The 24,387-nt window shown below is 40.8% G+C and overlaps 1 protein-coding gene and 1 pseudogene across 3 annotated transcripts in view; both read left to right on the forward strand.

The window, feature by feature from the left end:
- RNF130 (ring finger protein 130) overlaps positions 1-24,387 on the forward strand; it is a 125,306-nt gene that overhangs the window by 64,581 nt on the left and 36,338 nt on the right. For all 3 annotated transcript variants that reach the window (XM_024116296.1, XM_028498056.2, XM_028498060.2), the window contains exons 4-6: positions 13,334-13,405; positions 15,482-15,564; positions 22,924-23,020. In XM_024116296.1, coding sequence (XP_023972064.1) covers positions 13,334-13,405; positions 15,482-15,564; positions 22,924-23,020 — 252 coding nt within the window. The remainder of the gene's footprint in view (positions 1-13,333; positions 13,406-15,481; positions 15,565-22,923; positions 23,021-24,387) is intronic.
- LOC102994271 (rab-like protein 2A) lies at positions 6,885-8,476 on the forward strand (annotated as a pseudogene).

The raw sequence follows: 24,387 nt of genomic DNA on the forward strand, positions 1-24,387 counted from the left end.
AATTACCATATGATCCAGCAATCCCACTACTGAGCATATACCCAGAGAAAACCATAATTCAAAAAGACACGTGCACCCCAATGTTCATTGCAGCACTATTTACAATAGTCAGGTCATGGAAGCAACCTAAATGCCCATTGACAGACGAATGTATAAAGAAGATGTCGTACATATATACAGTGGAATATTAGCCATAAAAAGAAACAAAATTGGGTCATTTGTTGAGACATGGATGGATCTAGAGACTGTCATACAGAGTGAAGTAAGTCAGAAAGAGAAAAACAAATATTGTATATTAACACATATATGTGGAACCTAGAAAAATGGTACAGATGAACCGGTTTGCAGGGCAGAAATTGAGACACACGATGTAGAGAACAAACGTATGGACACCAAGCGGGAAAAGCGGCAGGGGGGTGGGGGTGGAGGTGTGATGAATTGGGCGGTTGGGATTGACATGTATACACTGTTGTGTATAGAATTAATGACTAATAAGAACCTGCTGTATAAAAAAAATTTTTTAAGAATTGAGAGATTTTTTAAAAAAAAGAATACAAAGAAGCTTTAGGAAAAGGTTTACCAGTTTTGTTGGTCCCCATTTTCCTTTTTATGTTTGCAAAAGACTGATGCATGATAAAAATATATGATCAATTAAGTCTACATTTCTGTCTCTGTGTATAAAATAGAAATTATAAAGAATAAGAAAGTATATAATCAAATATTAAGTAGCAGTGTCTTTATCTTTCTAAAATATATATAAATAATATGTCTTAAAATAATGGTACATTTCCTTGGATTAAAAAAAGTTTGGTATTTTGGCCAAAAAAATAAATAAATAAAGTGACCCACAGTATAAGACCGAATCATCTCTTGTGTGAGGATCTATATTAAAGATCAGATGACTAAGATGAAAAGTTCCAAGAAGTTTATTATCCTTTAATCCTGAATTTAACTTCCCACATTAAATTCATTTTATGTTGCAGTTCTGAGGTATCAAAAGCTTTTCTTTTCTTGATATTATATATTATCATAATAACTCAGTATACTGTAGGAATTGGAATAAAACGCCAGCTTTCGTTTCTTAGGAATATACTGATAATCACTGAAATTCATTTCTTTGTCTCTAAGCTTATTTTATTTTAAAGAGTATATATTTTATCATTATAAAGAATATTGACAACTGAACTCTTTTCAAAAATAGTTATTTTGTCTAATTTTTCTTTTGAAAACAGAACCATCACTAAATAGCGATGTACAGAGTATGTGAGCTAAATGGGAGTGCAACACCAATTAAGATTTAATTTTTGAGAGCTAGATGTTAAACTGGCCTTTTTGTTTTATATTTTTATTTTTGGTGAAGAAATGGTTTAATGGAGTTAAAAAATCAAATTCAGGGCTTCCCTGGTGGCGCAGTGGTTGAGAGTCTGCCTGCCGATGCAGGGAACGCGGGTTCGTGCCCCGGTCCGGGAGGATCCCGCATGCCACAGAGCGGCTGGGCCCGTGAGCCGTGGCCGCTGGGCCTGCGCGTCCAGAGCCTGTGCTCCGCAGCGGGAGAGGCCACAACAGTGAGAGGCCCGTGTACCGCAAAAAAAAAAAAAAAAAAAAGAAAAAAATCGAATTCATACTTTGTGTCAGTGATAGAAAAATCTTAATGGATATCTATTGAATTTTCTTAAATGCAATTTTATTGTTCCTTACTTGGGTATTTCTTTTGGTTAACTTCTTGTTTCTGATTACGTTTTTTACTTCCACATAATTTTTTCTTTATATTCCTGGCAAAAGGACAATAAAATTCAAATATGATGTCAGGTGAGACTATATTTAAAAAATTACTCTATTGGCAAAAAAAAAAAAAGTCTAAGCTGCATTTAATAGTCTTATTGTTGGTAGTATTGATTGTTATTTTGAAACTATTATATGTAGATTGTAGGATAAAGCAAATAAGTAATTATGTTGATGATATTAGAAGCCAAGAATCAGAGTAGGAGAATAAATATTTAAAATACAGAAATAATATAATAATCCTTTAATCTTATTATTGAATTGAAAATGTCAGTATGGACTCCTGGTTTATTTTCCTTTTACTAAAAAATACAGAGCTCGTCTGTCCATGGCAATGACAACCCAGTAACAATGACTGCCTCTCTTTATAGAAGAATTCTAACTAATAAATGCAGAAGGGGACTTCCCTGGTGGCACAGTGGTTAAGGATCAGCCTGCCAGTGCAGGGGACACATGTTCTATCCCTGGTCCGGGAAGATCCCACATGCCGCAGAGCAGCTAAGCCTGTGCACCACAACTACTGAGCCTGTGCTCTAGAGCCCACGAGCCACAACTACTGAGCCCACGTACCACGACTACCAAAGCCTGTGCACCCTAGAACCCGCAAGCCACTACTGAGCCCGCATGCTTCAATTACTGAAGCCCACATTCTTCAATTACTGAAGCCCGCATGCCTAGAGCCCATGCTCTGCCACAAGAGAAGCCACTGCAATGAGAAGCCCACGCACTGCAACAAAGAGTAGCCCCCCACTTGCCGCAATTAGAGAAAGCCTGCATGCAGCAACAAAGACCCAATGCAGCCAAATAAATGCAGAAGGAATGACAGAATTAGAAAATTATTTTATATTCTTAATAAAATAGTGAATCTCCACTCCCACCCCATTCCACCCTCAGACTGCTCTAGGGTTATTTTCAAATACCATTTCCCACTCAAAAAAAAACACCCAGGCATCCTTGGAGAAAAGGCTTTTTTTAGGTTTAGGGAAGCAAATTTATAAGATGAATATTGTACCAGATAGCAAGGAAGCTACTGAAAACTACTATGGTGGTATCAAAAGGACCTGGGTGCCATCTTAAAGGAGCTCCCTATATCAGTCAAAGATGAGACTGAGCATTCAGGGAATAAATATTGCAGCTGATTGAAACTGCAGGTTGTTAGAGAACCCATTTGTTATTCTGAAAATCAGTTTTTAAAAACTGACTCATCTATTTTTTCTGTACAAATTGTATTACATAGTAACCAGCTAGTTGATGAGGGAAACTTCTTTATAGAAGAATTCTAACTAACAAATGAATTAGAAAATCACCATTTCATTACCCTCAATGAAATGATGGATTTATAGTGCTCATCTGTGGATGCTAAAATCAGGTGAAAGACTGATGGGAGCTTCATAATGGATGGATCAAGCGCTTAGGACTGTCAGAGCCCTTTTTCTCTTCCCTCCACTACCTCAGCACAACAGCTGATTGTGTATCTGTAGAATAATGCTGTAGTTGGTGGTTTGACCCCACCTACTTGTAGTCTGGGGTTTGTGAGATACCCTTTCATCTGGTTTTGTTGAAGATATTTGTGGGCTTTTACTCTCAAAGTTTCTCTGTGCATTTTTATGAGGAAATTTGGTAAGATTTTAAAAGGTACACTGATACTACCACCTTGTCCCAGTTGAAGGCCATTCCCTCAGGCTTTTCTTCCTGTCCTTCCAACTGAACGATTATTGTCGAGGCCACCATGACCTCTACTTGCCATTTCCAGTAGTCACTTCTTAGTTCTTGGGATACTTTCTCAAACTTCATACACCCAAAACTGAACTTTTGATTTCTTCTTCCAAATCTGCTCTTCCTGAATCTTCCTTATGTCATTAAATGGTGATTGTATTCTCTAAGCTGCTCAGCATCATCTTTGACCCCTTTCTTTCTCCCATATTCCACACTTAATCTATCAGTTCTCTCAGATCTACCTTCAGAATATATCCTGTATACTAACACTGAACAAAAAGAAAATTAAGGGAACAATTGCATTTGCAATAGCATCAAAAAGACTAAAATATTTAAGAATAAACTTAACCAAGGAGGTAAAAGACTTATACACAAAACTACAAAACGTTGCTGAAAGAAATTAAAGATGCAAATAAATGGAAATTCATACTGTGTTCATGGATTAGAATACTTAATATCATTAAGATGACAACAGTACCCAGATTCAGTTGCAATCCCTATCAAAATCCCAGTTACTTTTTTGCAAAGATAGAAAAATCTATCCGAAAATTCATATGGAATCTCAAGGGGTCCAAATAGTCAAAACAAACTTGAAGAACAAAGTTGGAGGTCTCAAACTTCTGGATTTAAGAACTTAGTACAAAGCTACATTAATCAAAACAGTGTGGTGCTGGCATACAGACAGACCAATGGAATCGAATTGAGAGCCCAGAAATAAACCCTCACATATATGTTCAAATGATTTTTGATAAGGTGCCAAGACCATTCAGTGAGGAACAGACAGTCTTTTCAACAAATGATGCTGGGAAAATTAGATATCCACATGCAAAAAGATGAAGTTGGACCATTACCTTACACTGTGTACAAAAATTAACTTGAAATGGGTCAGAGACCTTAGCATAAGAGCTAAAACTATAAAACAGTATAAGGGAAATGCTTCATAACATTGGATTTAGCAGTGACTTCTTAGACATGACACTAAACGTACAAGTAATAAAAATTATAGATAAATTGGACTGTATCAAAATTTTAAATGTATGTGCATCAAAGGACACAGTAAATTAGAATGAAGAGGCAACCCACAGAATAGGAGAAAATATTGGCAAATTGTGTATCTGGCAAGGGTTAATATCCAGAATATATAAAGAACTCCCACAATTCAACAAAACAAGCAAACAAGCGTATTTTTTAAATATGCAAAGGACTTAAAAAGATATTTCTCAAAAAGATATATACAGGGACTTCCCTGGTGGTCCAGTGGTTAAGAATCGCCTTCCAATGCAGGGGATGTGCGTTCAATCCCTGGTCGGGGAACTAAGATCCCACATGCCACGGGGCACCTAAGCCCACGCACCACAACTAGAGAGAAGTCTGCGTGCCTCAACAAAAGATCCCACATGCCGCATCGAGGATGCCAAGTGCCACAACTAAGACCCAAAGCAACCCAAAAAAAGAGAGCTATACAAATGGCCACATGAAAAGATGTTCAACATACTAATCATTAGGGAAATGCAAGTCAAAACCACAATGAAGGGGCTTCCCTGGTGGCGCAGTGGTTGAGAGTCCGCCTGCCAATGCAGGGGACACGGGTTCGTGCCCCGGTCCAGGAGGATCCCACAGGCCGCGGAGCAGCTGGGCCTGTGAGCCATGGCCGCTGGGCCTGCGCGTCCAGCGCCTGTGCTCCGCAACGGGAGAGGCCACAACAGTGAGAGGCCCACGTACCACAAAAAAAAAAAAAAAAAAAAAAAAAAGGAAGACCCAACCATATGCTGCTTGTAAGAAACCTACTTTAAATATAAAAATACAAATAGGTTAAAAGGGTGAAGAAGGCTACACAAAACCAACACAAATCAAAATAAAGTTGAAGAGGCTAATTAATATCAGGACATTTCAGAGCAAACCTATTGCCAGGGATACACTTAAACATTTATGCACGTAATAACAAAGCTAAAAAAAATATGAAGTGAAAACTGATAGACCTGCAGTGAGAAATAGACAAACCTGCAATTATAGTCAGAGATTTCATTACCCCTCTCAATAATTGAAAGAATAAGGAGACAGAAAATCATTGAGTATGTAAAAGACTTGAACAGCATAATCAACTAACTTTACCTGATTGATGTTTACAGAACACTCCCTCTAACAAAAGCAGAACATACATTCTTTGGAAATGCTCTCTGGACCATAAAACAAGTCTCAAAATTTTAAGAGGATTCAAGTAACACAAAATATGTTCTCTGACCTCCTGGAGTTAAATTAGAAATCAATAACAGAAAAATCTCTGGAAAACCCCCAAATATGTGGAAACTAACTTCTAAATAACCCATGAGATAAAGAAGAAATCAAAAGGGAAATTAGAAGATCATTTGAATGAAAATGAAAACACAATATATCAAAATTTTGAAGGTGCCACTAAAGCAATTTCTGTATTAGAGAAGAATGTCTGGAATTAATACTCTCAGCTTACACCTTAAGAAATTGGAGAAAGAAGAGCAAATTAAACCAAAAGTAGGGCTTCCCTGGTGGCGCAGCGGTTGCGCGTCTGCCTGCCGATGCAGGGGAACGGGGTTCGCGCCCCGGTCTGGGAAGATCCCACATGCCGCGGAGCGGCTGGGCCCGTGAGCCATGGCCGCTGAGCCTGCGCATCCGGAGCCTGTGCTCCACAACGGGAGAGACCACAACGGAGGGAGGCCCGCATACCACAAAAAAAAAAAAAACAAAAAAAAAAACCAAAAGTAGAAGAAAGGTAATAAGAAAGATCAGAGCAGCAGTTGGTGAACTAGAAAACAGAAAAACAGTAGAGAAAATTACTCAAAGAATTAATTCCTTGAGAAAATCAATAAAATTGATAAGCCTCTGGCCAAACTGATCAGGAGAAAAAGAGAAGGCACAAATTAGCAATATCAAAAATGAGAGAGATGACATCACTACAGATTATAGAGATAGTAAGGAAATCTTGTGAACAAGTTTATGCCAATAAATTTGACAACTTCTGTGAAACAGATGAATTCTATTAGTGTGGTCATTCCATACTAATGACCAAAGCTCATTCAAGGTGAATAGATAAATAACCCTATATCTATTAAGGAAATTGCATTTAAAACTATCCGAAAAAAGAAAACTCTGGGTACAGATGGTTTCTGGTGAGTTCTACAAAAAGTTAAGGAAGAAATAATAACAATTCTATGCCAACTCCAGAAAACTGAAAAGATAGGAATACTTCCCATTTCATTCTGTGAAGCCAGCATCATCCTGATACCAAAACCAGACAAAAATATTACAAAACAGAAAACTACAGACCAGAATCCCTCTTGAACATAGATTTTAAAATTCTAAACAAATTTTACCAAATCATATCTAACAATATATAAAAAAGATAATTCATCATGACCAGGTGACATTTATCCCAAGAATGCAGGTTGATTTAATGTTCAAAAAATTAATCAATATAATTTTCTATACTAACAGACCAAAAAAAGGAAAACCATATGATCTCAATAGATGCAGAAAAAAAACATTTACCAAAATTCCGCTTATATTCCTGATTAAAAAGTTTTAGCAGGGTGTCTGGGTTGATGTAGGGTCCAGGGATGGCAGTGTACAGGGCCTGGGAGTCAGCTGGCCAAGGGTTGGCCAACCTGCAGTATCCCTGGTCTCTCCATCCCTCACCCAAGACTATCCAAGAGGACAAAGCCTCCCCAATGGCAGGCTCAGCATGTGGGAACCACCTCTCTGAGGCCTTCCTTGGGCCCTGAGCCAGACGGAGGGCCTAGTTCCTGGAATGACAGGCTGACAGTGACAAGAGTCCCTTCCCCTGGGCTGGGCTCCTCTATAGCCAGGAGCCAATGGCCCAAACCCTGTGAGCTGAACCAAGAGAAATACGATGCTGATGACAACATGAAGATCATCTGCCAGTGGGACAGCACCATGGGCAAGTCCAAATTTATGGAGAGATTTCTCATAGATGGATTTCAGCCACAGCAGCTGTCCACATACACTCCGACCCTGTATAAGCACATGGCCATGGTGGGCAGTATCTTACTGGTCTCATCTTTGTGGACTTTTTGGACACAGCAAGCCAGGAGCAGTTCCAGAGCACACATGCCTCCTGCTGCAAGGCCCACACCTACATTGTGGTGTTTGATGTCAGAGGAAAGTCACCCACAAGAACCTGAGCACCTTGGGAAATGGGGCTTTGGGAGTTCAGGCCAGAGATCCTGTGCATCTGGTGGCCAAAAAAATTGATGCAGACATAGAGGTGACCCCCAAAATCTTCAGTTTTGCCCAGAAGTTCTCCTTGCTCCCGTACTTTTTCTCAACTGCTGATGGTACCAACGGTGAAAAGCTTTCCAATGATGCAGTTCAGTTGGCTGTGTCTTAGAACACCCTGTACACTTCATGGATGAGGTTTTGCAGGAGCTTGAGGACTTTGACTTGGATAGAAGGAGCAGAAGGAGGAGGATATGCCCAACTAAGAAGCAATGGGGCAGCATTGTGAGCCCATCTCAAAACTGAGAAGCTCTTCCAAGCCATCTCCCACTCTACCTCCTGAAAACCCACCAATCCCATTTGCCTCCCCTACTTCATGGCCCATGATACCTGACCCTGTCACCGTTGTCCCCTCCCCTGTACTCAGGGACAGGGATGGGGATAGCACCAGCAAGCGTCCTCAACAGATGTAAGAGGTCCACATTAGACCGTAAAGCAGAATTAGAGATCAGTATTATAACCTTCCCTCCATGGCCAGACAGTAAAGAGAATCAGGGAACATGCTTTGTGTGTCTCTTAGAAATTTAGGTGAGTTTTTTTTTTTTCTCCCAGAACTGACCTCAGGGTCCATTCATTGCATCTCCACCAAGGGAATGATTTCTAATCCTTGACTACCCCCATTTCCATCCCCGTGGAATTTGGGAAGCCTCCATCCTTTTTACACATGACCTACCATCCTTTTTCCTCTTTAGTCTCCCAACAAACTTTTTAAAAAACGGTTTTGAGCAGACAGCTGTTCACTCCACAAATTTTTGAGCACCTATGGTATTTCACGAGCTCTTGTAGGTACAGCCAGTACCTTGGTGAACAGTGAGGCCAAGACCACAGGCACAGATTTGCCATTAAAATCAAGTTAAAGAAGGTGTCAGATCTGGCCGTACACAAACTTTGTTGGTAAACGTCAAAGGTCAGTAGGCCATTGGGTCCAAACCCATTTGGATTACAAGAACTTGACTTCTTAAAGAGGTACCTTTAAAACCCCTCTTTCATCATATGAGGCTTTCCCTCATTTTTTGAAGACTAGTATGGACATTGTGCCTCCTTGGGTGACAGAGGCTGCAAAAGAACCATCCTGTTGCCTTCTCCGCTTCTTTCTAGTGCTTGTGGTTCACTAATGTGTTTTTATGATCATCCTGTGCATTGTTTTCATTGTTGTTTTTTCTGTTTTTTTTTACAGTAAGGGTTGAATTACATTTTAGAAATCTCTTAGCAAAGTAGGCATAAAATGTAACTTCCTTAAACTGAAGAGGGGCCTCTGAAAAACTGACAGCTACCATCATACTTAAAGGGGAAAGACTAAATGGTTTTTCCTAAGATTAGGAACAAGAGACTGATGTGTGCTCTTATGACTTTTGTTTCCACATTATACTGGAGGTTCTAGCCAGCACAATAAGGAAAAAGAAAAATAAAAGGTACCCATATTAGAAATGAAGAAGTAAAACTATCATTTGCAGATGACATTATTGTCTATGAAGAAAATTTGACGGCATTTATAAAAAAGCTACTAGAAGTAACAAATGGGTTTAACAAGGTTGCAAGATATAAGATCATTATACATTTTTATAACTATTTTTTAAATATTTATTTTATTTATTTATTTGGTTGCACCAGGTCTTACTTGCGGCCGATGGGCTCCTTAGCTGTGGCTCACGGGTTCCTTAGTTGCAGCTTGCTGGCTCCTTAGTTGTGGCACATGTTTATTTATTTATTTGGTTGCACCAGGTCTTAGTTGTGACCAGCGGGCTCCTTAGTTGCGGCACGTGGGCTTCTTAGTTGTGGCATGCAAACTCTTAGTTGCAGCATGCATGTGGGATCTAGTTCCCTGACCAGGGATCAAACCCAGGCCCCCTGCATTGGGAGCTCAGAGTCTTAACCACTGTGCCACGAGGGAAGTCCCAAGATCGTTATACATTAATGAATTTTATTTCTATACAAGCAATAAATGGGAATTGAATTTTTTAATACCATTTTCATTAGCATCAAACAGGAAATTACATAAACAGGAAATTCTTAGAGATCTCACAAAAGATGTATAAGACCTATGCAGTGAAATCTGTAAAATATTGTTGAGAAAAATAAATAAAAACTAAATAAATGGAGAGATATACAGTGTTCAGGGGACCACTCAATATTGTTAAGATGTCAGTTCTCTCCCAATTGTTCTATATATTCAGTGCAATGCCAGTGTAGATCCCAGAGGGCTTTTGTTTTTAATAGAAATTGACAAGATGAACCTAAAATTAATATGGGAATGCAGAGGATCAAGAACAACCAAAAAGATATTGAAAAAGGAGAAAAAAAATTGGAGTTGATTTCAGATTTGTTACAAAGCTACAGAAATCATGACAGTGTGCTATTTGCTTAATGATAGACAAATAGATACATGGTACAAAATAGTGTTCAGCCATAGACCAATACGTATATGGTCAACAGATTTTTGCCAAACGTACAAAGGCAATTCAGTGGAGGAAGGACAGCCTTTTCAACAAATGGTGCTGGAACAATTATGTGTCATGTGAAAAAAAGAACTTTGATCCATACCTTGAACCATATGCAGAAGTAACTCAAATGGATCAGAGGCCTACATATAAAGGCCTACATATAAACTTCTAGAAAAGAAAATAGGGAGAACTCTTGTAACCTTGAGATAAGGCAAAGATTACTTAGATACGATACCAGAGCACAATCAACAAATGAAACATTGATAAACTGACTTCATCAAAACTAAAAACTTCTGCCAGGGTGAGAGAAAATATATGCAAAATGAATTATATCTCGAGTATGTAAAATACTCTCTAGGTGGCTCTGTAGCACAATGAATAGTGCACTGAACTTCTAGAATATGTAAAATACTCTCAAGTCAATAATAACAACTGTAGAAAAATGGGCCAAAGATTCTAGCAGACACTTCCCCAGAGAAGATATGCAGATGGCAAATGAGTACATGAAAAGATGCTCAACATCATTAGTCATTATAGAAATACAAATTAAAACCCCAGTGAGATACCACTGTACACTTATTAGAATGGTTACAATCAATTGAAAAAGACTGGGCATACCAAGTGTTGGTGAGGATGTGGAGGAACTGGGATTTTCATACACTGCTGGTGGAAATGTAAAATGGTACACTCACTTTGGCAAACACTGGCAGTCTCTTAAAAAGTCACACACACCTACCATATTAGCCAATCTTCCCTACTTCATAGCTATTTACCCCAGCACAAGGAAAGTATGTCCTTACAAAGACTTGTACGCTGTTTGAAAAGTAAAGAATGCTGTTTTTAGCTTTATTCATTGCAGCCAAAACTGGAAAACAATACAAATGTCCCATCAACAGGGGAAAGGATAAATAAGTTGTGGTATGTCTGTACAATGGGATACTACATAGCATAAGAAAGAAATGAACTGTTGATGCATGCAACAACATGGATTAATCTCAGGATAATTATGCTGAGTGAAAGAAAGCATGCACAAAATAGAACATACTGTCATTCCATTTATATAAGACTCAAAAATACAAACTATGGTAGCAGAAAGTAGTTCATGGGGGATGAAGTGAAAAGATGGCAGGAAGAAGGGATTACGAAGAGGCACAAGGAAATTTGAGGAGGATGATAGACTATGTTGATTGTTGTGATGGTTTCATAGTCAAGTTAAAACATCAAATTGTACACCTTATGCAGTTTAAGTCAGTTATATCTCCATAAGGCTCTTTTTAAAATATTTATGTATGTATGCATGTATATGTATATATGCATGTATGTGATAGAGGGGACTCAGATTAAAAGAGACTTGAGAACATAGCAACCAAATGCAATGTTTGGACTTTGTATACTGATTTAAGCGTTCTGGAGGCAACTGGGGAAATAGTCTGAGTGTTAGATTATGTTAATTATTGTTAGTTTTGTTAGATAAGACAGTGGCACCAAACAAAAGCCCGTATCTGTTAGACATAGTTCACTTAGGGTGACTTTATGGGTGAAAGCATACAGTGCTTGTGATGTGCTTTGAAATCCTCTAGCACAATAAAGAGGGTGGTAAATAGGTAAATACTGATAATTGAAAGTCAATGATAAATACATTAAAGGTTCATTAAATTCTGGTTTCTTTTGTGTACTTTAAAATTCCTCCTAAAATTTTATGTTGTTTTTGTCTTATTCTCAGGGTAGAATCCAAGGTCTCCTTTGTTTTAACCCCCACCATACCCCTTCAGCCTCATCATCTGCCTCCCACCACAGTTTAGGATCTGGTTATATGCAGGGTGACCGTCTGTCGCAGTGTGCCTGGAACAGTGTTGGTTTGCACCTGTTGTCCCAGTGTAATTATTAACAGGGCCCTCTGACTCTCAAAATATTCTAATTTGAGTAATATATGCTTACCCTAGTTATAGTTATATCGAACTGTAATATCTTCACATACCTGTGCTTCACACCTGTTTGTCTTTACTAGACTGTTCCTTTGTCCAGAATCCCCCTTCTTATCTCAATACTTTCCTTATCTAACTCCTTCCTACTCACTTTTCCAAGTCTTAGCTCAGGCATCATTTTCTCAAAGCCTTCCCTGGCAGTCTTCTGCTGCCCTATCCCACCCCACCTGCATTATTTTGCCTTCTTTGTGCTGCCACACCACCTGGGCATGCTCCATCATACGGCACTTGATGAAAATGTGTTTACTGGTCTGCTTTCCGATTCAGTTAGCTTTTCAAGGTTAGGGGTACACTGTCTTTTCATCTTTGGGTCCTTTGTGTCTAACAGTGTTGGCAATGTCTGCAAAATGCTGGATAAATTCAGCCTTAGAGATTTTCTGACTTAACCTTCTTAGATAAATGAGAAAAACTGAAGCTTGGAAAGGTAAATGCACCTTCCTAAGATCACAGAGCATAGCAGTGGCAGAGTCAGAAGTAGAGCTCATGACTGCATCCCTTCTCCCACACAGTGATATGATAAGCAATTTTAAGGAGCTTTAGAGGTGTCCTTTCACAAAGACAGAGCTTATATATCTAATAAGGGTCATCCTTGAAGCAGAATAGGAAAGCTATTAGAACAGTGGCAGTAGCTCTGACATGTACAAGAACTAGATGTTGATAATGCTGTAATATTTCACATGTTTGTTAGATACAAAATGCAATGGTGATTATGACACCTGGCTTTTTTACTATATACTCTTATCAGAATGCTAAATCTATGGGAAAACTGCCAGTTTTTCTCTTTTTTTAATTACTTTTTTAGAATCCTCTCATATGATATGACATGGAAGGTAATGTAGGATAATAGGGACTTTATACATTTAATTATTTTAAAATAAAGAACATCATCTAGAGTGCATCTTAAAAGTTCTCATCACAAGAAGAAAAACATTCTGTATGGTGATAGATGTTAACTAGACTTATTGTGATCATTTCAAAACATACAACTATCAAATCATTATGTTGTACACCTGAGACTAATATAATGTGTATATCAATTATACCTCAATTAAAAATTTTAATAAAGTTAGCTGAAATATCAGAACAAAAAAAAAGAACATCCAGAGACTTAATGTCTGTTTTTCTTTGCAATTTTCATAGCGTCGTCTTGGAGATGCAGCCAAGAAAGCCATCAGCAAATTAACAACCAGAACAGTGAAAAAGGGTGATAAGGTACAGTAATGAAATCACTTTAACACTATAAAAACAGTAAAGTATTTTGCTTTTGATTTGGTGGGCAGGAGTATACCCTAACCATTTGTGTCTCCTTTGTTAGATTATTCTTTTTCTCCAAGCATACTATCTAAACTAGCTTCTCTTTGAAATCTTATTCTTAGTATGCCTGTCATTCAGAGACCCTCCATACAGTTCTCTAATTTTCCTGGATTTTAAATGCTCCTGTCATCATTAGCATCACCGGAGTACTTACAGTTTCCCTAGCTGTGGTGTTCAACAGTTTTCTTCTGCTAAAACCTAGCATACTTTGGGGAAGAACTCTAAGTAGCCAGGAACGTGCATTCTCTTCCTGTGCTTCATGCGACTTTGCCTCTCTCTTCTGTGTTTTAGTTCTTCACCAGTTAGCTGGAGAACTAGAGACCCACATTCAAGGGAGTGTTGGTTAACAAGGTGCTTTCTGTACAGTGGGCTCAGCAGTTTGAAAGAAGGGCACAGTTTGTTAGGGTTGGGTCTAGTGGCTTAGAGGGAATGAATCATAGAGGCAGTGATAGAGGCCATCTATGGCTGAGATTCCTGACCCGAATTCTCCAGTCAGATCTCAAAATTAGGTAGAGCCCTGCTTCTGCTCTCTATGGACAAAACAGCAACTTAATGTGAGACCCTATGTTCAATATATTCAAGGTTATCTAGAATGAAGAAATTGCATCTCTGAAGTTATAAAACCAAACCTGTCTTCTGCTCCCAAACCAACTCTAATTTTTTAGCAAAGAGCTCTGGAAGGATAATTACAGGTGATTCTCCATCCTCTTAAGTTTTACTACTTTCTTGACTTACTCATTTTTATTCCCACTGCCTTGACACCCCACATCTAGTTTTCCTTGACACAGCTCCAGAAGATAGAAACATTTTCAGTGAACTTCATGGTATACTAAAGAAAGAAAAAAGTAAAAACACTTGCAGAAAATATAAGCAGCATCACAACAGCTGTACTTTAACCCCAGAGGAATGGTCACCGATATAAATGCTTTTTTGACCTGGTAGCCTTCAGCTGCCACATTAATTTGAACTTCCCTGGAGCTCATCCAACCTACCCATCCTACTTTGTCCCCCCCATGCTAATTCAAAACCATCTTTCCTTATTAAAACCAACACTTTTTAGTTTGTACCTCCTATACCTGTCAAGAGTTACCCTACTGAGTTTCAGTCCAAGGGGCAGTGACACAGCAAATAGTGTTGCCTTTCCTGGTAGTGCTCTGTTTAATGACAAGGCAGGGGAACCCTTCCCCAATCCAGAGGAGGAAGGAGATCAATTACCCTGGGTGACCAAACACCTGACTGACTCTTCCTCACCCTTGATAAAGACCTAGTATAGAGTTGAGTCCATGATTGTTCTCTACCCCAAATCTATGACCAGATGCACAGCTCCTATCCTTGGGGTGAGTCTTTGCGGGGCTCAGCCATCTTTTCTGCCTGTACTTAACTGTGTGGTCAGATGAGCGTCCTGATGAGGAAAACCTACTCAGACCAGAATAGTGATGCAGCACTAGATGGTCCAAGGTGATAGCTGATTTGAATCTTGAAAAAACTTAGTATTCTGGGCTTCCCTGGTGGCGCAGTGGTTGAGAGTTCGCCTGCCGATGCAGGGGATATGGGTTCGTGCCCTGGTCAGGGAAGATCCCACATGCCGCGGAGCGGCTGGGCCCGTGAGCCATGGCCGCTGAGCCTGCGTGTCCAGAGCCTGTGCTCCGCAATGGGACAGGCCACAAAAGCGAGAGGCCCGCGTACAGGAAAAAAAAAAAAAAAATTAGTATTCTGATTTCTAAGACGTTTCACAAACAGAATTAGTATTAATTGTTACACCATAGTTTAAAAACAAAATAGACTGGCTTAGTTACAATTTGGGTCAATACAGTTAAGCAAATGGAAACGTTACATTTTTTTTATAACCTTTCACTTTATAATCACCTGTTTACCACAGTTGCCACAGGAAAAACCTTAGCTGGATCGTATCTCCTCCATTTAGGTACTTAAAGCTTTAGCGTATAACTTTTGTTGCTGTGCTTTTCATTTCAGGAAACAGACCCAGACTTTGATCATTGTGCAGTCTGCATAGAAAGCTATAAACAGAATGATGTTGTCCGGATTCTCCCCTGCAAGTATGTCAAATTTCTTCATTTAAAATAGAATGATACTAATGTGATTTGTACATCTCCCTTTCAGAGTGGGTATCTACTTGCTTTTGAGAGCCACCTTACCCATGGCTTTTCTGATAGGCAGAGGCCCAGCTGCACACTGCACGTAGTGGTGAGCCGTGTGCCTCAGCAAGAACTGATTGCAAAGCCTTTTCTAGTTATGAGAAACACAGGGCCACAACCTCCAGGCACATCAGTACCCTAAAAACATTAAGGTCAAGAATTTTTATTTCTGTGACTTCTGTGGGTTTCAGAACTAGCCACCGTTCCTCTCCTTCTTAAATCAGAGTACATCACTAGGCTCTCTGATAAAGCCTCAGCAGTGTTCATTTGGTGCTGGGTACCAGAACTCTAGGGATTGGATTAAATCTTTTTTTGAGCCTTGGCTGTGTAAAGTGGGGAGGACTGGTATGTGCTGTGTGCCTGCCCCGCGTCAGGTACTCTGCTCTGTGCAGTTTACATCTACTCTCTCCCCATTGTCCAGTAAAGGATGGCGAAGTCAATAGTAGAGCTGCCAGGGTCACACAAGTCAGAAATGGCAGAGCCAATATAAAGGTGTGCCTCTGTATTATTTCTGCTCTTTATGTAGGGCCACATGCCTCCCTCCAAAAGGAGGGTGTTCGCCTGTACTCTGGTGACCTAAAAAGAGCGTGTGGATTTCTACCATGGTGTTATGCCAAGCTAGGGAGTATGAGACACTAAGATACACAATTCTGAGCATTGACTGGAAAAATATGAGGTCACCTACTGAGAAGCCTAAAATCAAAAGACTTTTCCTCTTCCTTCTCCCTTCTCTTTTAAAAGACATCCACATAACTCCTACCTTCTTATAATACGGAACATGTGAATGAATAGAATAATTAGTAGTAGTTGTCTCCATGAGGCTACTGGAGTTAACTTATTCACAAAGTTATATATTTTGAGCCTAGAAAGATCTGGGTTTTTTTAATCAAAACTTAAGAATAATTACATATACTGAAACATAAAACGAAGATTCGGGAAGTCAAATCATTTAGTTTACATATAAAGGGAAATCTGTAAAACTAAATGTAAGCTGTGCTATAGAAAATTAAACTATGTAATTACAGTTTTTCCAGTATAAAAACATGAGGCTAAAGGAAATATACATACAAATACAGCTGACCCTGTACAGCTGAGATTTGAACTGCACTGGTCCACTTATTTCAGTAGTAAATACTGCAATACTACATGATCAGCCATTGGTTGAATGTGCAGAACTGCGGATATGGAGGGCTGACTGTAAAGTTACATGTGAATTATCAGCTGCATGGGGCATCAGCACCCCTAACCCCACCCCACCCCTAGGTTGTTCAAAGGTCAACTATGCAGATCAGGGGAAAGATTAGTAGGATACATTATAAAGCATAATCAGCTCTTACTTGCTTTTAAAAATTGTTTTTACCTGTGCAGATTTCTTTTGACACTGGAACAGCCAGGAAGAAGCCGAGTCTTTCAAAATTCTCTGTCTTCTTAACTCAGTCCAGGGGCCCTTGGGACCATCTGAGACCTAAGAACGAAGGCTTCCAAAACCACTAATGGTTATTAATAAGGTGACACTGTTTTCCTCAGGGGAGCCTCAGCTGAAAATAGATTATGCTGGGAAGTTTGCTCCATATTCTCTCTATCCCTCAGTCATTGGCTTTTCAAGAGTTTCATTCTTAGTTCTCTTTTTTTCTTCCAAAAATCAGAATCAGTGGGGAGCTTTCAGAAACAAATCCTGAGGGGAGCCCCGAGCATGTTTGTTTTTATTAAGTACCTGGGTGACTCTGATGCTGCAAGACCATACCATCTATTGAAGTCTAGAGCTTTGCTTGATCTCAGCCATTTCTATGGCTGCACCTTTCACCAGAGGAGGGATCTCAACCTTTGTGTTTGTGGTCTGCTTTCCAGTATTAGAATTTGGCAAACTTAACAGCATTTCTATGCACCTGTAATTAGGGCACTGCTCACTTGGTTGTCTTTTATTCCTAGATCCTTGTCTAGACTATACATGCCCACTGCCCTGACTTCCCCTTTTGCTTTGAAGCAGGTTGTAGCTTTCTCTGTGTTGCACAGCCTGCTCAGCAAAACATTTCACCTAACTGAAATGGTGACAACAGCTTGATTCTCAGGTGTAGTAAAGACTAACTTTGCACATCAAGCAACATTTTGTATGACCCAAGTTGACAACTTTTGACCTAGAGCAGGTTCTCTCCACCTGGGCACTGTGGACATTTGGGACCAGATAATTCTTTGTTGGGCAGGTTGGGGTGCTGCCTGTGCATTGTGGGTTATTTAGCAGTATCTTTGGCTCCACTCACTAGGCGCCAGTAGCACCCCCCACACACAGTTGTGACAACCACAGATGTCTCCGGTTGAGAACCACTGACCTAGAGGATGGCTCCACACAAATACTCATCTTTACTCCATATCTTCTCCAAGCCTCTGTTTTCCAGTGGATTCCTCTCAAGTACCTTTGAAATAACTCTTGTGCCACTACTTGCTTTATTCCCTCTGCCTGAGATACTCTGCCCTTCCTCTTTTGTCTATAGGTCTTTAAAACTGAGCCAAGGTGTGACTCTGCTATGTCTTCCTTTAGCTCTGGTTGCCAGACAGCTCTGCTACCTCCCTGCCTCCCGTGGGGCTCCAACCAGCCCTCCAGCTGGGCCAGGAGCACTGCCCGGAGCCCCTCTCTTTCCCTGGTCATTTCTCCCTACTCCTCAAGCAGCACATCCAGGTGTATTCATTCTCCTTAAACACCCTAACTCATCCCTTTATTCCTCACTCTCATCAGGTAACTTCACCATAAACCTCACAGAAAATAATGGCTGTTAGACAGCTGAAATTCTCCCAGCCTGCTGTCCCCAAGCCTTCATGCGTACCTGCCTCCACACCCACCCTTGCAGCCTTCCCTCCTATTAGGATGGAGAGGACAGCCTCCTTGGTTCTAATGTGCTCTTTCAACCTAGGCCTCTGTGTGCCAACACCTTCCCTTCCTTGGGGACCTTGTGTATTGACTATCTGCTCCCTCCAGTTTTTGTTCTTTCTGTCTCTACCCACCAGCATTTCATCATGCTCAAGCATTTTCTATCCAGTTTTTATAATTCTCTTTCAAACCCATCTCCAAAGCTGTACCACTCTACAGCTTCTCCCCTTTACAGCCAGACTCTGGAAAGCATCTGCACTCACTGTCCCTTCTTCCCCTGAGTAAGGGGGAAAAGAAAAGCCCAGATGCCTTTGTCTGTCCTTCCTTTTAACAAGCCTATCCCCGAGACTGAACTAAGACTTTCTGTAGATAGCAAACCTCTCATGGATTGCTGGCTTTTTGTTGCATGACCTTTACTTTTTACCTTCTGTCATGTTAATCTACTGTGGACAGATGGCAGTTGGCATTGCTTTGGGACCTCCTACTTGTGGCAGTTGATTACAGTTGATCATCCTTTGGATGTTAGCCAACACATCTTAGAAACTGGAAAACTGGCACTTTATTTAGGACTTTTTTATTTAAAGGTCAGCCACAAAATTTTTAGTGGTTAAAAATACTTTTCAGAAGTAGAGTTCTGCAGCTTGGATAATCGTATGTCTAAGATGCCACTTCGGGAGCTAAGATGGGTCAGTCATCTGGCTGCTGGCAGAGGCATGACCATGATGCCCCCTCCTCAGAGGGAGGGCCTGTTTCAACAGTGTCTGCTGCCAGTCCCAGTTCAGGGAAAAGAGTTCTTTCCTCTGACCTTTAATAATCCTGGATCCTTTTATATTTGCCAGGTTCTTGCATGGCACCAAGAGGCTGCAGAACTGTGAAAAAAACTTACCTTCAATGTAGACTCCTCACCCCACCCCCAGCCGTTGTTCTGATCACTCTAGCTTATAGTGTACGTGGGAAGTAGGAGAGTGGGAAAGCATCGTATTTCAGTATTATTGGTTTGGTTCCTTTTATGTTCTATACATTTCACATTCTGTATCCCAAAGTATTTCTAATAGGAATAAAGGACTTTTGTTTAAACTCTGATATGCTTATCCTTTTCACGTTTCACTGTTCCTCAGCACATCCCCTGCTTTCCATTCCCGTACAGCACTCAGCCCTAAATATGTTGGGCCCTTTTCTGCTTTTATGTGCATTTTTATTATTTGAGTCTTCTATAAAAGTGAGAAGGGGGCTTCTTTTCAAGGTCTGGCTGGCCCCAGGTGCCGCCCTCTGAGGTGTCTGTGCATGCTTGTGGTATGTCTGCAAGCTTGTAAGAGGTCACTCTGGTGCTGGGCATGCTGGGACCTGAGGCACACTCAAGTGTTCTGACCACGTATCAGGATATCGTGTGAAATGTTTATGTTACTTTGCCTGAATGTATGTTTAATGACACCTTTCAGCTGCATGTCCTTGGTGCCTTTTCTAAGTTTTTCACTTACTGCTCCAAACAGCTTCACAAGGTAGATGGCAGGCAACCTTCCCCACTACGCCCCAAACCCGCAGTGTTCAGATGAGACAGCTGGGAGTCAGAAAGGGCAGTTTGTCAAGGCTCAGAGTGTTGTAGTAGCAGAACTTTCCCTAGGAGGAAGGGAAGGCCATGTGGAGTTTAGACCTGAGTAGACCTGAGGAGATAGAAGCAAGAGGTAAAAAGAATGGGTGACAAAGAAAAGAAGCAACGAGTACAGGGCAGCTTTTCACCACAGTTCTGTCAGTGACCTGAAGCAGAGTGATAGGCTTGTGTCAGAAGGGCCAGTAGGTGAAGACAAACGTTGTCGGGTTTTGTTTTCAGAAGAGGGAGATGTGCTTTGGGAATCGGACTGATGGTCTGGGCCAGGTGCAGGAGCTGGACTGTTGGAAACCTGGAAAGACAGCACAGACGGAGGAGGGAGTGTGGGAGGGAGGGAGGGACGGATCAATGGCTGGGGTGGGGACGGGGTAGGAAAGCCATGGGGTAAACAGATAGTCAAAAGGAAAAGTTACTTTTTTATGAAAGAAAATATTTCTTTGTGATTTTGAGTTAGCTAAGGAGGGGAGGCTTTCTTTCTCAGCTTGTCCCTAGAAAACCAGTTAGTCTTTGTTTTCCTTCATTACAGTGCCCCACAGCAGGGGACCAGATACTTTCTTTTAGATCAGCAAACCTACAAGGAAACAATTAAGAACCCCAACATAAGAGAAATCCATTTATAACTAAGGTTAAAGGAACAGATAAATAGAGAACACTCAACTTACGCAGCTTTAAAAATTAAATATACCATTTTGTTCCTTTCTGAATAACCAGTAATAGAAAAGACCAGACAGTAAGAAAAGGGGAAAGCAAAAACGCTGGTAAGAGTGGGAAGGTGAAAGCCAGGCCACTGCTGCTGGCTTAAACCAGGGTCTCCACAAACAACCGGCTCAAGTCAGCTGCCCCACACCAAAGCAGCTGCATCAGAGATCACAAAACCTTATCTCTTCTGTCACCTGCCAGCTGGCCAAAGTCCATCGTCCACACTACATAGAACTGGCTTAGAGCACATTCCCAGCCACCCCACACTGACCAAACCCTCAGTGGTCCATAGGCCTTCCAAAAAGTACACCAGATATTAGGCAGATGCACCGTTACAAGGGGGAGGATCTGTCATTTATGTCAGACGTAAAGGGTATGTATCTTCAAAAAGGACTAGAGGCCTTGTTCTAGTCTTTGTTAGGCCACAGCCAGCGGCACAGTTCACAGCTGCTGGGGAGTAAACCCCATCTCTGAGAACACACCCTCGGTGGATCCCTGTGGTAAGGAGCCTTCATCTCCCTTTTGGAGTACGCTCATACTTGGATGCAAGGCACAGGAAACAGACGAGACAGTGCATTGTGTATACTGAATGAATTTAGGTCTTGCCTTTGGTTTGATGACTTTCACCTCAAGTAAAAACCATCAGTTTTAAATAAAAGCCTTCAAGGATGATGAGGTTCTGGTTCATTGCATTATCTGTAAGTTTCAGACTAGATTAATATATTTAGTTGTCAAGATTTTTTTTCTTACCCCAAAGAAATGGGTACAAGGCTACCAAGTGATGTTAGGTTGTTTGGGTTGAAGCTGTAAGCATGAATGTTTCTTCCAAATCCCAATTTAAAAAGTGAGTTTTCTAGATCTCCTACTTTTTAAAATCAAAACTGCATTTTAAAACAGGTATGTATAACTGCTTATAAGCTATATATAAATTATAAATTAACAAAGTTTAAAAGGCATACCATGGTTCAATTTGATATCTTTCTCAAAATTTATTCTATCTTATCCGAAGACTCTGATTATAGTGCTTCCAAAGGTGCCCGGAACATCTGTCCTGGCACCTGCCCCTGCCCCTGCTTGGCCAGGACTCTGGGGCTTCCGTGTGGCCTCATTTCAGGTTCTCAGAGCTACCACGGAGAGGTACTTGAGCTTGAGAAATGATGTCAACAGCTCCCTCACAATCTTTTCTCCTTTCCAAAGGACACAGGCATCTCTTTTCAAGAATGCAAAACCGTCCATGATTTATTTGCAGTCACTAGGATATGACTTTCTACTCTCTGGAATAAGAGAGAAAATCACCCATCCTCTCTCTCCCTTCAACATTTCAGCTGGAAACTGCTACTAAATGTTATCTGATCCTTAAGCACAGAACATCCCTAAAAATAGTTCCAACCACCCAATGTTTGTAACTTTACAAACATTTAACCTGGGTTGCTTAGAAGTCTTTTTAAATAATATTTTAAATGACATTTAAACAGAGGTCCATGAAACTAATTATATAGAGAACTCTTCATTTAATCTGGTTAATATTTTCTTGAAATTCTATTTCTACTTTAGATATTATTGAAAACAACTGATTTATAATATAGAATTCATTATCTTCATTGTTAATAAATTTCCTACTTTTCTTCAAATCTTTTTTGGAATTTGGTGGAGTAAAAATACCAAACAACCAAATACTACTTATCAGTTCTCATTATACAGTGCTATCAACATACAAGATTGGATTCAGGAGATTTTCTGCCAGCTCAATTTTAATACATCCCCAATATTTGTCTCTTGGTACCAAACAGACTAAAAATTCCATTTCTTGGGGCTTCCCTGGTGGCGCAGTGGTTGCGCGTCCGCCTGCCGATGCAGGGGAACCGGGTTCGCGCCCCGGTCTGGGGGGATCCCACGTGCCGCGGAGCTGCTGGGCCCGTGAGCCATGGCCGCTGGGCCTGCGCTCCGGAGCCTGTGCTCCGCAACGGGAGAGGCCGCAGCAGGGGGAGGCCCGCATACCACAGAAAAAAAAAAAAAAATTCCATTTCTTTACATTTTGGCCTAGGAGTTTTTCAGTATATAATTTGTGATATAATTCTCCATTTTTTTATAGGCATGTTTTCCACAAATCCTGCGTGGATCCCTGGCTTAGTGAACATTGTACTTGTCCTATGTGCAAACTTAATATTTTGAAGGCCCTGGGAATTGTGGTATGTTTCCTATTTTGTTAATACTTTTGTGTAGTGTTATCTCTGAGCATAACATAAGATAGCACAAGTGGATGGTTAAAAGTCTCACAAGAAAACACTGGCTTTCTCTGCCAGATAACCCTGTTAGTCCAACACTGCCTTTTTTCCCACATTACTTAAAGTCCAGCCCACCTCAGGGAACTTCTGGAAGAGTAGATGAAGAACTGTGCTAGTCCACTTTACAGCCTGCTTCTGTTGGGTGGTGGGTGTGTGATGAAGAGCTGAGGTAGAGAGAAGGACATGATTTTCCTCTATTCCAATATTTTTTTTTTAAGGAATAGAAGGTAGACTTTTAACTCTGGTCCAGTAGTAATTTTTTCTGCATTCAGCATGATATAAAACTATGTCATCACTTATGTTCCTTCCTCTTGAATTTGGCTTTGCTCTCCTGGGTGTTGGTAATTGCAGTCAGTGAAGGCAGGCAGTGCCAGCCCTGGGCAGAGCTTTGACAGCTGGGCAGGGGTTTTGGTTGGGTGCCGGCCACATAGGGCACTTCAGCCCTGGCCAGGAGAGTCAGCACTGACTAACTGAGGACCTTGGAGACTTCCTGCAGTTCCTTCCTTAAGATAAGTATATGTCCAGGATTATTGCTTTTTAGAGGAAAGTGAAATACTTTCTGGTCTCAAAAAAGAGTGAATGAATAATCTCCATATAGAGAAGAAAGTTAATTTTGACCCAACAGATGAATTCCTTGTTTTAGCTTTATAGATCTAAGTAGTCCTATTTGAAATATGTTATCAGAAGACAGTTTAGATGTAATCTAGTTAGGGAGTGATGCCCCATTTATCCTCCATCTCCAGAGATCACATCAGTGATGTTGTAGTTTCTTCACCTCTTCAGCACTGACACTGGCCTAGGTAATTCCTTCTGGTGAGGGCCATCCTTGAGACTGTCTAGCAGCATCCCTGGCCTTTCATATCCACTTTTTAGTTGGTAGGCTTTGATCCCACAGCAGCTCTGTACCTCTTCTTCAGCATTAGATGCTTAGGGTTTTTTTGTTTTTAGGTTGCACTGGGTCTTAGTTGTGGCAGGCGGGCTCCTTAGTTGCGGCATGCGAACTCTTAGTTGCGACATGCATGTGGGATCTAGTTCCCTGACCAGGGATCAAACCCAGGCCCCCCGCATTGGGAGCGCAGAGTCTTAACCACGGCGTCCCCAGGGAAGTCCCAATGCTTAGGTTTTGAAACATAGTTTTCTTAGAGTTCAAAAGTCTTTCGGGCTTCCCTGGTGGCGCAGTGGTTGAGAATCCGCCTGCTGATGCAGGGGACACGGGTTCGTGCCCCGGTCCGGGAAGATCCCACATGCCGCGGAGCGGCTGGGCCCGTGAG

Source organism: Physeter macrocephalus, chromosome 2 (assembly GCF_002837175.3).
Source record: "Physeter macrocephalus isolate SW-GA chromosome 2, ASM283717v5, whole genome shotgun sequence".
Classification (NCBI taxonomy): Eukaryota; Metazoa; Chordata; class Mammalia; order Artiodactyla; family Physeteridae; genus Physeter; species Physeter macrocephalus.